The sequence below is a fragment of the Monodelphis domestica genome, chromosome 3 (genome assembly GCF_027887165.1).
Source record: "Monodelphis domestica isolate mMonDom1 chromosome 3, mMonDom1.pri, whole genome shotgun sequence".
In the NCBI taxonomy this organism is placed as follows: domain Eukaryota; kingdom Metazoa; phylum Chordata; class Mammalia; order Didelphimorphia; family Didelphidae; genus Monodelphis; species Monodelphis domestica.
This window is the reverse complement of record NC_077229.1, coordinates 442,003,061-442,016,394: the sequence shown is the minus strand read 5'-3', so window position 1 is coordinate 442,016,394 and position 13,334 is coordinate 442,003,061. Positions and strand designations below refer to the sequence as shown.

The 13,334-nt window shown below is 36.9% G+C and overlaps 1 protein-coding gene across 2 annotated transcripts in view; it reads right to left on the bottom strand.

Moving 5' to 3' along the window:
• LOC103094680 (sperm flagellar protein 2) overlaps nt 1-13,334 on the bottom strand; it is a 136,579-nt gene that overhangs the window by 25,909 nt on the left and 97,336 nt on the right. For both annotated transcript variants that reach the window (XM_056824544.1, XM_056824545.1), the window contains 2 exons: nt 5,236-5,358; nt 3,560-3,698 (listed from right to left, as the gene is read on the bottom strand). In XM_056824544.1, the coding sequence (XP_056680522.1) occupies nt 3,560-3,698; nt 5,236-5,358 (262 nt within the window). The remainder of the gene's footprint in view (nt 1-3,559; nt 3,699-5,235; nt 5,359-13,334) is intronic.

Genomic DNA, 13,334 nt, shown 5'->3' with positions numbered 1-13,334 from the left:
TCATTATTTTTATTGCCTTGTGATCTGAGAAGGCTGCATTCATTATTTCTGCTTTTTTGCATTTGTGTGCTATGTTTCTGTGACCTAATGTATGGTCAATTTTTGTGAATGTGCCATGTGGTGCTGAGAAGAAGGTGTATTCCTTTTTATCCCTATTTATTTTTCTCCATATGTCTATTAATTCTAATTTTTCTAAGATTTCATTCACTTCTTTTACCTCTTTCTTATTTATTTTTTGATTTGATTTATCTAAATTTGATAATGGTTGGTTTAAGTCTCCCACTAGTATGGTTTTATTGTCTATTTCTTCCTTCAATTCTCCTAGTTTCTCCATTAGAAATTTGGGTGCTATATTATTTGGTGCATACATGTTGATTAATGATATTTCCTCATTGTCTAGAGTCCCTTTTAACAAAATATAATTACCTTCCCTATCCCTTTTGATCAGGTCTATTTTTGCATTGGCTTTATCAGATATCATGATTACCACTCCTGCCTTCTTTCTATCAGTTGAGGCCCAGAAGGTCTTACTCCATCCTTTAATTCTGACCTTGTGGGTGTCAACCCGCCTCATGTGTGTTTCTTGAAGACAACATATGGTAGGGTTTTGGATTCTAATCCATTCAGCTATTCGTCTACGTTTTATGGGTGAGTTCATCCCATTCACGTTCAAAGTTATGATTGTCATTTGTGGACTCCCTGGCATTTTGATTGACTTCCCTAATTCTAACCTTTTCTTCTTCGGCTCTACCTTTTAGTCCAGTGATTTACTTTGAATCAGTCCCCCTTGTCCCCTCCCTTGATGTTTCCCTTTTTAGTCCCTCCCTTTTTGTTCCCTCCCCCTCCCCCCCTCTCTTTCCCTCCCTTTTTGTTCTCCCTCTCCCCCTCCCCCCCTTGGTTTTCCCTTCTCCTTACCCTTGTTGGGTAAGATAGAATTCAAGATCCCAATGGATCTGGATGTTTTTCCCTCTCAGAGTTGATTTCCCTGAGATTGAGGTTTAAGTAAACCCCCCCCCTCTCTTCCTCTCCTTCTTATAGGAGTTTTCTTCCCCTCCCCTTCCCCTGTGAATCTTTGTGTGAGAACCATTATTCTATTTGGTCTTTCTTTACCCCCTATTTATACATTACATTTTCCCCACATATTAGTATACATAGGTTGATATAAATGTAGTCCTTATAGAAGAGAGTTTGAGTAAAAGAAGATAACATTTTTCCCCTTTCCTTAATATTTACCTTTTCAGGTATTCCTTGCTCTTTGATTTTCGGTATCAAACTTTCCACAGAGCTCTGGTCTTTTCTTTGCAAAAAGTTGGAAGTCTTCTATTTTGTTGAATGCCCATACTTTCCCTTGGAAGTATATAGTCAGTTTTGCTGGGTAGCTGATTCTTGGTTGGAGACCCAGCTCTCTTGCCTTTCTGAAGATCATGTTCCATGCCTTACGATCATTCAGCGTAGAACTTGCAAGGTCTTGTGTGACCCTGATTGGCATTCCTTTATATCTAAATTGTCTTTTTCTGGCTTCCTGTAGGATTTTTTCTTTTGTTTGATAGCTTTGGAATTTGGCAATTACATTCCTGGGAGTTGTCTTTTGGGGGTTTAGTGTAGAAGGTGTTCTGTGAGCTCTGTCAGTGGCTGTATTGCCCCCTTGTTCTAGAATCTCTGGGCAATTTTCTTTGATTATATCTTGTATCACCATGTCCAGTTTGGTGTTTATTTCTGGCTTTTCTGGGAGTCCAATTATTCTTAAATTTTCTCTTCTCCCCCTGTTTTCCAGATCTATCACCTTGTCGGTGAGATATTTTATGTTCTCTTCTAATTTCTTGGTGTTTTGGCTTTGCTTTATTAGTTCTTGCTTTAAAGCCTGGTTTTCTTTTACAGTTTGGTCAAACTGGTTTTGTAGATGCGTGAATTTCTTTTGCATCATTTCCCACTTTTCCTCCCAGAGGGCTTCCATCTTTTTGGTCCTTTCTGATTCAAATTCTTCATGGGTTTGTGGAGAGTTTCTATTTCCTTTGGAAGATTTTGGAGAATTTTCTTGTATATCTTCTTCTATCTGCTCTGTATTTTGTATTTTGGCTCCATAGAATGTGTCCAGAGTCGCCCCTTTCTTCTTATTTTTCTTGGTATTTTGGGGCTTCTGTGCTTCTGTGGAGTTTGTCATCTCTGAACGTGGAGGATTGGCTTTTCTTGTCTTTGTCTGGTGATCAGAGGCTTTAGTCCTGGGCAGATGTTGGTTCTATGAGCATTCCCTGGGTTAAACTGAATATGCCTCACTGGAACTGGAATGGAAGGGTCGGACCACGAGGCCACACTCTCCCCCTGGCTCGATTTCCGGAAGTTGCCTTCAGAATCCCTGGCCGTGAGGCTGTTTCGTCGGCCTGCGGGGGGATGGGCTGCCGCTTCCCCAAGCTCCGAGAGCACAGACTTTCACTGAGACTTGGATAGCAGGATCCAGCCCGTGAGGCTGTCTTGCCCGCCCTGAGGGTTGCTGTTGTTTTGACCAGCTCTCTGCAGCGGAGGCCCCAGGCAGTAACTTTCACCCGGATGGATGGGCTCTCTGCAGCTGAAGCCCCAGGCAGTAACTTTCACCCGGACTGGGACTTGGGTAGAAGACCCTGAGGGTTGTTGTTCCTCAGACCCTGCTCTCTGAGCCCGGCGCGGCTGCCGCTTCCGGGAGCCTTGGACTCTGCGCTCCTACCCCTGAGGTCCGAGGGATCTCGGGTTCTGGCTTTTAAGGGGATCCGTACCTTTTGAACCGGGTCCAGGTCCAGGAGGAGGGTTCCCAGGGTCTGTGCTGTTGATCGTTTTGAATTTCGGCGCCTTAGGAGCTTCTAGTTTGAGATCGGTCGGGAAGGGTTTTCCGGAGATCTGAACTTCAGCTTTCTCTAAGCCGCCATCTTAACCGGAAGTCTCAATGCTATGATTCTTAATCTGGTATTTATAATTATATAAAATAATCGGAAATTCAAGAAATATCTTGCTTGATTTTCAACACAAAATTCTGATTAAGTAATGGGAAGGTCATATTCATCAATATCCTATAAAATTTATGTTGAAAAATGACAGTTGGAAAGTCACTTGGAAAGATCAAGTGCCAATAGAATGGTCAATAAATGAATAACTGTTACTGCAAGTACTGATGTTGCCAAAATAAGAAATGTCTTAATTTTTCACTATTTTTCTTTCTTCTATCTATCTATCTATCTATCTATCTATCTATCTATCTATCTATCTATCTATCCCCTTACCTTCCATCTTAGAATTCCAGTCAGAATATGTATTGCTTCTAAGGTAGAAGAGCAGTAAGAGCTAGGCAATGAGGGTTAAATGACTTGCCCAGGGTCACACAGCAAGGCAGTGTCTAAGGCCAGTTTTGAACTGAGGACCTCCCATCTCCAGGCTTGGCTCTCAATCAACTGAGTCACCTAACTGCACCTTTTTCAGTAGCTTTAGGAACCTATTACATTTTACATTTCTCATCCCTTAAAAAAATAATCTTTCTGATTTTTGTCATGCAAATAGTTTCCTAAGAATCCTTTATTTTTCAGTCATACATTACCTTGCCATTTCAGCTAAGTATCGGGCTCCGAGCCATTTGTCCATCAGTTTGTAAACCTCAACTGCTCTTCCTAGCAGCTCTTCCATGTAAGATAAGGCCTTCATCTTGATCAGTTCCAGTCGGAATATTGAAGCTTGTGCTGCATTTAAAAAGCAAGTTCAGTGAGGGATGATTTTGAAGACTATGTGTGCATATATTCAAATGAATTCATTCAGAACACAGAACTCTTTCTCAACCAGCAATAATGTGAATGAATAGGCATGCATTCCCTTAATCAAGAAGCAACTCTCGTAACCTCTTCACCTCTTTGGTTAAATTAATTCAGAAGCAAAGTAGAGATAGATATTTAAATTAAAACTAGATTGGGCTGTCATTCTTTGGACTGGAATACATGACATGATCAACATCTGTGATCAATTCTGAAATGAGAAGATAAAGAAAGAAATACCACATGTTGATGACTTTAATTTCAAAAGGTGGGAGGGAGGCATTTCTTTGAATTTAACTAAAAAATAAGAAATGTCTTAATTATTTCACTATTTTAAAACAAGTGGGAGAAAATTGGATGAGTCCTTATGATTTTGTGGTCCTACTGGGTTTTTTAAAATCAGAAGGATCACTAAGGGAACACTAGCTTCCTTGTGGATGATGCCATCATAATGACTTAAAGGTTAGATGGGATGTGTGATATACAGAAGAGGCATGGGGAGGGTGTAGAGAGCAATAGCAATCATTTAGGATGGGACCAGGCAGTGGAGGAGAAGCATGGGATAAGACTCCCATCATTCTGGATCTTCTGCTTTTCCTACTTTGAACTTTTGTTGTAGACACTGGGAAGAGGCAGGCGAATGGCACCCAGGCAATAGCAAGAGCACTAGTTGGAATTCCATTCTCTTCTCTTCCCAGCCTCTAATCCTTCACGTCAATTATTTTAGTCTCTAACCCAATGACTACAATGATTAGTGTAAAAAAATCATGGTATTTTGATTCCATTTTCTGATATCTGATATCCTTCTTTCTTTTTTATTTGGTTCTCAGATCTTCAAAATCATAGAACTGATGCTTTTAACAAGCTATAGGACAGAAAGTACCTAACAACTTCTCTCCACCCCTGTCCTAGTGACCATTCATCTCATTTTTAAAAATGAATTGTAGGGAGGGGGATTTTACAGATTTTACTCCTACAAATTCAATTTCAGTATATAAGAAATCTCCAACAGAAGACTTTTCCCTCTTAGTTACAGATCTAAGTCGTTCCCATTTTAATTTACCCCATTTAAGTTTTACCTCAGACTCTTCTGACCAGTGAATCTCAGCAATCACTTGTGTTTTTCCTACACCTGTTTCATAACTTTACTGACCCTCATAATTGCTACTATCTCCTTTCAATAGCTTTTCTGAGGTTTCCACATGCTTTTCTAAAGTTATAATAAGACTATGAATGCATGATGCTAAATTATTTGTTCAGTGTAGGGAAAATCTCAGTCAAGTCAGTTGTTTGACCTGCCTAGACAGAACAAGCATGCTATGGAATTTTGCACTTTGCAATCTATTTGTTCTGCCTTGGTGTTGACATGATCTAATATTCCTTAGGATTCCTGTGTGATTTGTCAGTTTAGTGAACATTTATGTGTTTTTCTATGAAAATGATGGGGGTGTGCCTGGTTGTTAAATACCTTCACACTGAAGAGCTGTAATATGTTCTTCCTTTATTTTCATTTTCAATTCATTCCTCTTATCAAGAGCCTCCTGTTCTTCTGGTGTTAGAACCATAGAAACGGCTTCAACTGGTGATGGAACTATAGAAGCAGTAAAACATTTTGAGTAAATTCCAGATTTTCATTTTATATATATGTGAGTGTGTGTGTGTGTGTGTGTGTGATATTTATGCATTCATTAAACAATTACCTTCAAGAAATATTTACTAAACTCTTCCATGTGGTAGGTGCTTAGGGATATGAAGACAAAAACAAATTAGTCTTTGACCTCAAAAAGTTTAAGTTCTAATAGTGGTGGTGCATGGAAATAGGGACACATATAGACTGAAATATAGACTGAAGAAGGGGGAAGTGCTAATAACTATGGGAGAGCTAATAACATTTACAGAGTACTTGAAGATTTAGAAAGTACTTGGAAAAATTTATCTTATTGTATTCTCACAATAGCTCTGGGGGAATAGGTGATATTATTATCTTCATGTTACAGATAAGGGACCTGAAGAGGCCAGAAGGAAGTGACTTGTTCATGGTTACTATTATAAGCAATAGAAGGTTACAGCCTTTAATTACTCCAGACAGAGGGATTATTCATCTGAAATCCCATAAGAAATTCTCCTCAGCTGAATTAGATGCCATTAAAAAGGAGAACCTCTAGATATTTCAATGAACCTCATAGGGTAAGAAGGCAATTAAGATCTTTGACTGTGATTATGCTGATTTTTCTCTTTTGTTGGAAGAACTTCCAGCTAGAAGGGAGAGGGAGCAATTCATAGAACAAACCCGTAATAATCCTGATTTAACACCATGGCCAGAGAATTATGAGGAAATTAACTTGAATTTAGTGTATAGTTATAGAGTTTTGAAACAAGCAAGGGAGTCTATAATCGAAATAATGAAGAGAAATTCTAAGAGACTTCACCTGACAGCTGGTCAAAATTTGAATGTATTAAGCAAGATATTGGAGAGTCATCTGTAGCATTCTTGGAAAAACTTATGGGAGCTGCTGAATTGCAATTAGGCCTTGATGCACTATTAGCGGAGATGATTTCTCACATCAGGAGGTTGTTTGTTAAGAATGCCTGTACTGTAGTGAGAAATTTTTTTAGAAACAACTGTCCAGATTGGGAGACAATGAGTCTAGAGGAATTAAAGAGGAAAGCTTGTTTTGTGGTTGCAGCTGACAAAGATAAGAATTCAGATGAAAAAGTATAGTGTTATAGAAGATATGAAAAAAACAATTACAAGAAGCAAATAAAAAGGTGAAAAAGAGTGAGATAAAAGAAATTAAAGCTGTAGCAGCAATGAGATCAGTACAACCTAAAAATCAATATAATCCTAGGGAAAGGAGGTCTGAAGCTCCTCAGTGTTTTTTTTTGTGTAATCACGTGGGTCACTTTGAAAGGGATTGTCACTATAGGGGACAATTCTTGAGACAATTAAATAGAGGAAATAGTTTTAATAATGGATGGGACAGAATTCAAATGGATGGAATAATAATAATTTTAATAATGGCAATACATATCAAAGGCAGGTTAATGCAAATGGATGTCTTAATGCTTGCTGCCAAGGGGTTCAAGCACCTGAAGTTAATACTTCAGGATTGGGTAAAGTCTGGAGCAAGACCAAAGTATAGCCAGGTAGTCCAGAAGGGAGATCAGAACAAAGGTGCATGTTCATTATGATGGTGTACCCTGAGTTCTCAAGTGTTGGGTGAATCAATGCAAAATGGATTTAAGGTTAATAATATTGGATGTAATGAGGATAATATTAATGAATCTGTAAATAATTTAATTGAAACAAAAGGAGGGATAATTAATGTTAATGATTGTGGGGAAAATAAATTGTGATGTAATAATAGTTGAAAATTATAAGAATTGGGTAATAATGGAAAATAATGGAGAATGTAAAATGGAGGAAGAAAATATAATTGTAAAAGTGAACAATGGAACTGATATAGAAGTTAAGGGTACCAATGAGAGTAGTGTTAAATCCAATGAAAGTGATAAAGAGGTAAAAATCCTGGCAAAAATCATGCAATTCAAGCAGATATGTGTTTGGATGGACAAGAGATGACTGAGCTTTGCCCTGATGTCACTGTGTTAGCTCTGATGTTGGAAACATTCCAACCACCAACCACAGAACAACATGTATCTGTGACTATTGGAGATCAGATCTATGATCTTCTGGTTGATACTGGTGCAAGCAAGTCAGTGTTATAAACTCCTCCTAAAAATTGTAGAGCTCTTGGTACAATGGAAATAATGGGAGCTATAGGAAAACCATAAAGAGTAGCCAAAGTATAACCAAAAATGTTTTTTTTTAGTCCATTTAGTTTAGAACATACTTTTTTTGTATATGCCAGGATGACCAATGAATCTCTTAGTAAGAGATTTGTTGTGTGAAGTGAGGGCAACAATCCACTGTACTCCTACTGGAGAAATTTCATTACAGCTTCCAGAAGAATCTTTAAAAACCTTTCCATTGCTTTTCTTAGATTCAATGAGTACAGAGGGTGTATCAGGTTCAGTTTATCTAATACCTGATGACATCCCTAAGGATATCTGGTCAAAGTGTTCTACAGATATGAGATTTTAAAAATCTGCTACTCCAGTCAGGGTGAAGACTAAGGGAGGACCAGTTCCTTATGCACTTCAATATCCCTTGACTAAAGAAGCAATTGAAGGAATAAGACCAATTATTGAATCCTTAATCCAACAAGGGATCACAATACCATGCTTCTCAGAATTTAATACGCCCATTCTTCTGATTAAAAAGTCTAAAGCTATATGAGAATGGAAAACCTGTATATCATTTTATCCAGGATTTAAGGGCTGTTAATTATTATGTGATCAAAACTCATCCTGTTGTACCAAGTCCAGCTGCTATAATTTCTTCCATTTCAAGTCAGGCAAGATATTTCATTGTGGTAGACTTCTGCTCAGCTTTTTTCTCAATTCCAATTCAGGAGGATTCCCAAAAGATCTTTCCTTTTACTTAGTAAAAGACACAAGTGATCTGGACTCATTTGCCCCAAGGGTTCTCAGATTCACTTAGCCAATTTTTGCAAATTTTAAATAGAGACCTTAAGAGCATAACATTCAGAGAGAGCAAACTGATGCATTCTGTGGATGATATTCATCTTGAGTCCTCAAATGCAAAAGTGTATCTTAAAGATAGCAGGATTCTTTTGTTGGATTTGTATAAGTACGGGTATAAGATCTCTAAAGCAAAATTACAGTGGGTTTTGCCTAAAGTGCAATATCTATGTTTTGTGTTATCAGATGGTTCAAGGAGTATCATGCAGAAAAGAATAGCTGATATCCAGAAGCTGACTGCTCCAAAAATTAAGAAGCAGCTCAGAGCTGTTTTTTGAACAACTAGGTTCTGTAGACAATGGATACCTGGTTACAGCCAGATAACCAAGTGTCTAATTGATTTGACCAGGAACACAGAACACAAACCTCTGAAACTTAAGTCTGTATATCTGCAAGCTCTTGCTAAGCTTAAGGAAGCTATTTTATCTGCTCAGGCTTTGGGTATCCCAGACTATGTAAAACCATTGCAATTATTTGTTAATGAGACCAAAGGAATTATTAACACAGACTTTGGGACAAATTTATCATCCTATTGGGTAAGTAGGCAGCTTGATCCCATAGCTGCAGGTACTGTACACTGTCTAAGGGGGGTAGTGGCTGCTGCTGTGTTACTCCAGAAGTCAGCTGATTTAGTTTTTGGAATGTCCATTGACTATATACTATTCACATCAAATAGAAGCATTAATGAGAAAATTTTGTACTCAAGCTTATACAGATCAAAGAATTTCTAAGTATGAAATTATTCTCCTGGGTAGTGAGAACATCCAGTTGAAGACACATAGTCATTAAATCTGGCTACAGTTCTTCCTGATTTACCAAAACATAGTAATTTTTAAATTTAAATAATTTTAAATTTATTTAAATTAAAAAAAAAAACACACACCATTACATGAGTGTGTGTAAGTAGTTGATTTGGTGGACATGTCTAGGATGGATTTGAAAGACACTCCTATTAAAAATCCAGACATGATTTTGTTTACCTTGTACTGGTGTTGCAGTGGTCACAGACTTTGAGAACCTGTGGTTTGGCTTATTACCTGGAAATTTTAGTGCTCACTGAGCAGAGCTAGTGGATTTGAAGCAAGCCTGCCTTTTAATTAATGGTAAAATTGAAAATACCTACACATACTCTTGGTATGTTTTTTAGTGTGTCATGCAACAGGGAAAACTGTAAGCAGCATGGTTTTATTATTGCATCAGGAAAAACAATTGCACATGCAGAAATAATAACTGAGTTGCTGGATGCCACCCAGAAGCCAAAATAGTTGGCTGTAATTCACTGCAGAAGTAATACTTTTGGTAAAGACTCAGTGTCTAAAGGAAATAATAGAGCTGATGTAACTGCAATATATACAATCCAAAATGCTACAGTGTATGTAATGAATCTTTCCACTATTGAGTATGCTGATTTACAACAAGCTTATGTAGACTCAGAGATTCAAACATGGAAGGAGAAATCTGGAGCTAGGAAAGAACATGGTATATGGGTGGTAGACACTGGGAAACTGCTCTTACCAAAAGATTTTTACACCTACTTCTGTCAAGCCATACATAAAAAAGGTCATTTTGGTATAGAAGCTGTTGTGGATTTCGTCAAGAGAGATTGGGTAGAACCAGGAATTAGTACCCTTGCAAACAGGATCTGTATTAGCTGTTCTGTTTGTCAAAAATTCAATCAAAATGCATTCAGAAAGAAAGGTTTAGGTGGTAGAATTTTGGCATACTGCCAATTTGAAGAGTTTGCAAATTGATTATATGAAATATGAAAAGCTGGAAGATAAAAGTTTTGTCTTGTAATTGTAGATCTTTAACAAAATGACCTGAAGTGTTGCCACCTAATACAAATAAGCTAGTTTTGTGGTGAAAGTGTTGCTTAGGGAAATTGTTCCTAGATTTGGTGTTCCAATTACTATAGATTCAGACAGAGGATCTCATTTTACTCAAGCTATTCTGAAAAGAGTGTATGAGAATCTAGGAATAACACCCAAGTTTCATGTTCCTTATCATCCACAAAATTCAGGTCAAGTAGAGTGGTTGAACAGGGAACTCAAGACTATGGTGGGGAAAATTTGTGCTGAAACTAATCTAAAATGGCCAGATATTCTTCCTATAGCTTTGTTTTTCCTGCGTACAAGACCTAGAGCAGATTTACATGTATCATCTTATGAAATGTTATTTGGCCATACTCCATTGCAAGCAAAAACTTGTAATTCTGTTTATACATCTCTCTTAGTGGAGATTGCCTAATTGTTTCATATTTCATTGCTTTTCAAAAAGGACTTAGAGACTTATATGATATGAGAGTATTGATCCAATCTGGTGATATGGTATATGTGAAAAATTTTCTAAAATATCAACTACACAAGAAAGTTGGATTGGTCCTCATACTATTGTATTAATTTCACCTACATCAGTGAAAGCATTAGAAAGAGATTCATGGTTCCATTGTTCTCATGGAAAATTAGCTCATAGAATTGATGATGAGAGTGTGGAAATAGTAGAGATAGAAAAAGGAGAAATTGAAGGAGAAGAAGAAGAAGAAGAGTTGGTGGAAAGTTAAGATTTCATCAGTCAAATTGAGTCTGCAGTCAGAAAGATCAGTAAGGAAAGGATCATTCCAGTGGAAGAGGAGATTCCTCTAGAAGAGGAAGATACAGAGACAACAGAGAACATTGTGCAAAAAGTGAATGATTCACAGAGGAAAAGGACATATAGACTTTTAAGGAGGATTTTTAAATGCAGAGGATCAGGTGATAAATGGACAATTGGTTGTAAGATTCTGTATTATGTAATATTACATGTTCATATTACAATGCATTCAACAGAACATAGTACTGCCATGAACTCTGGAGAAAAAGAGATTTCATCAGACGAGATGAGAAGATAGAAGATCTGAAGTTTTCGTATGTTGCATGCAACAGAAATATCACAACACAACAGGAACATATACATATAAACATAAACATAAACATGGTTAGCATATATTGATTCAAGTAGTGAATCAATGGCTAGTTACTTATTATAGGATTTAGTTGTAAGTGTCCATGTAGATATAAGGATACTGTTTAAGATTTTAGATGGGGGGGCAGCTGGGTAGCTCAGTGGATTGAGAGCCAGGCCTAGAGACGGGAGGTCCTAGGTTCAAATCTGACCTCAGCCACTTCCTAGCTGTGTGACCCTGGGCAAGTCACTTGACCCCCATTGCCTAGCCCTTACCACTCTTCTGCCTTGGAGCCAATACACAGTATTGATTCCAAGACGGAAGGTAAGGGTTTAAAAAAATAAAAATAAAATAAAAGATTTTAGATAGGTTAGAATAGTAGTATTAGTATAGATAGATAGGTTAGTTTTAGGAGATTTTATTAAGATAGAACATCTTGAGTTCAGATGTTCTGTTTTGATGCTATTAGGAAGTATATAGGGATGTAGTTAGATAGAGTTTAGGTTTGATAAGTTAAGGTTGGGTAGAAAATTACATTACAACATACATTATAACATGCACTATATATTGCACAGTATAGATTACATATAATAAAACAGCTAAATAGATATTTAAATATATGTGAACAGGGTATATTATAGTTAGAGTTGAAAAATTGTATCATAGGGTATGTATATGTGTATATATACATATGTATAAAATGTATCTAATGATTATATGAACAAATATACACATGCATGTATACTATACATGTATAGAGCATGTGTATATGTGTATTATATATGTATATGTGAAATTATGCATGTGCTAAATATTTGATATTAATTAAGTTCTTTAGATAAGCTAATTAGGAGTACAGTTCTATGTGTGGAAGAGAGGATCACAGAATTCATTGCAAAGACTTGATTACGAAAACACCATGAAGCAAGAATTCTGCTTGCCAACAGGGGATGGGCTAGAACCTTTGACTGAGAAAAGCAGCTGGACAGCTTGAATCTTGGTTCTTTCTCTTCTGACAAGGAGGAGAGAAGAGCATCATCTGAGCTCAACTTGCTGAGGTCCTTCAAATCTCTGAAGAGGATCAGAGCACAGCCCTACACATTTCAATAGTGAATAGTCTTTTTCCCTGTTGGAAATAGAAGAGACTATCCACTCAAGAAGAGTTACAATTGGCATCTTCTATAATTGATATCCCTCTACATCAGGATTCCAAAAACCTGACTCTACATCTCTCCAGGGACTCAGGTCCCCAGATCTGAGCCATAAATCTTTTGAGGGGTGAATTTAAGATATTAGTTATGGATTTCTTACTTTTCCTTCTACCCATAAAACCCCATTTTCCATGTATTACAGAGCATAAATAGTTGTTGTTACCTAGTGGAGCCTGAACTTCAACTGACAGTTGAAACCAAATAGGGAGAAAGAAACATCCTCCTTTCCATTGAGATCAGGATAAACATCCACAAGGGGAGTAAGATCAGAAACCAGAGACTGAAGAGGAACTTTACCTCTTACCTTTCAGCTCTGGACCTTGGTCAGACCTCTCCCTTTCCATTGTGTAGCTCTGCTTGAGAGGGGAGGGAGTGCCTTTCTCTATCTTTCCCTTCTCTTACTCAAATCATTTTAGATTGGTTTATTACCCTCTAGGATAGATGTAACACTTAGTTTTGTGTAATAATAATGATAAGGTTTTAATTTAAAATAAGATTGTTTGATGTTTCATCTACTTTTTAATGTATTTCCATAAGTAAGTTTTGATGGATTGGTTTGACTTTTTTGTAAAAACTTATGCAATGTTGTATTTATTGTACTTTTTCCTAAAATTTTTCTAAATTCTCTGTTTTATACATTGCAATAGTTTTGATAGAATTTTTTATGTATTAGTTTATAATAATAGTAATTTTATGACTATTGTTTTGCATGAAGTTTTGTGTTTGCATTTCTATTTTGATGTTTTCTTTACTTGTTTTGCTTATTTTTTGCTTTGGATTTTGAACTTTGTAACTTTTTCTTTGTAAAAT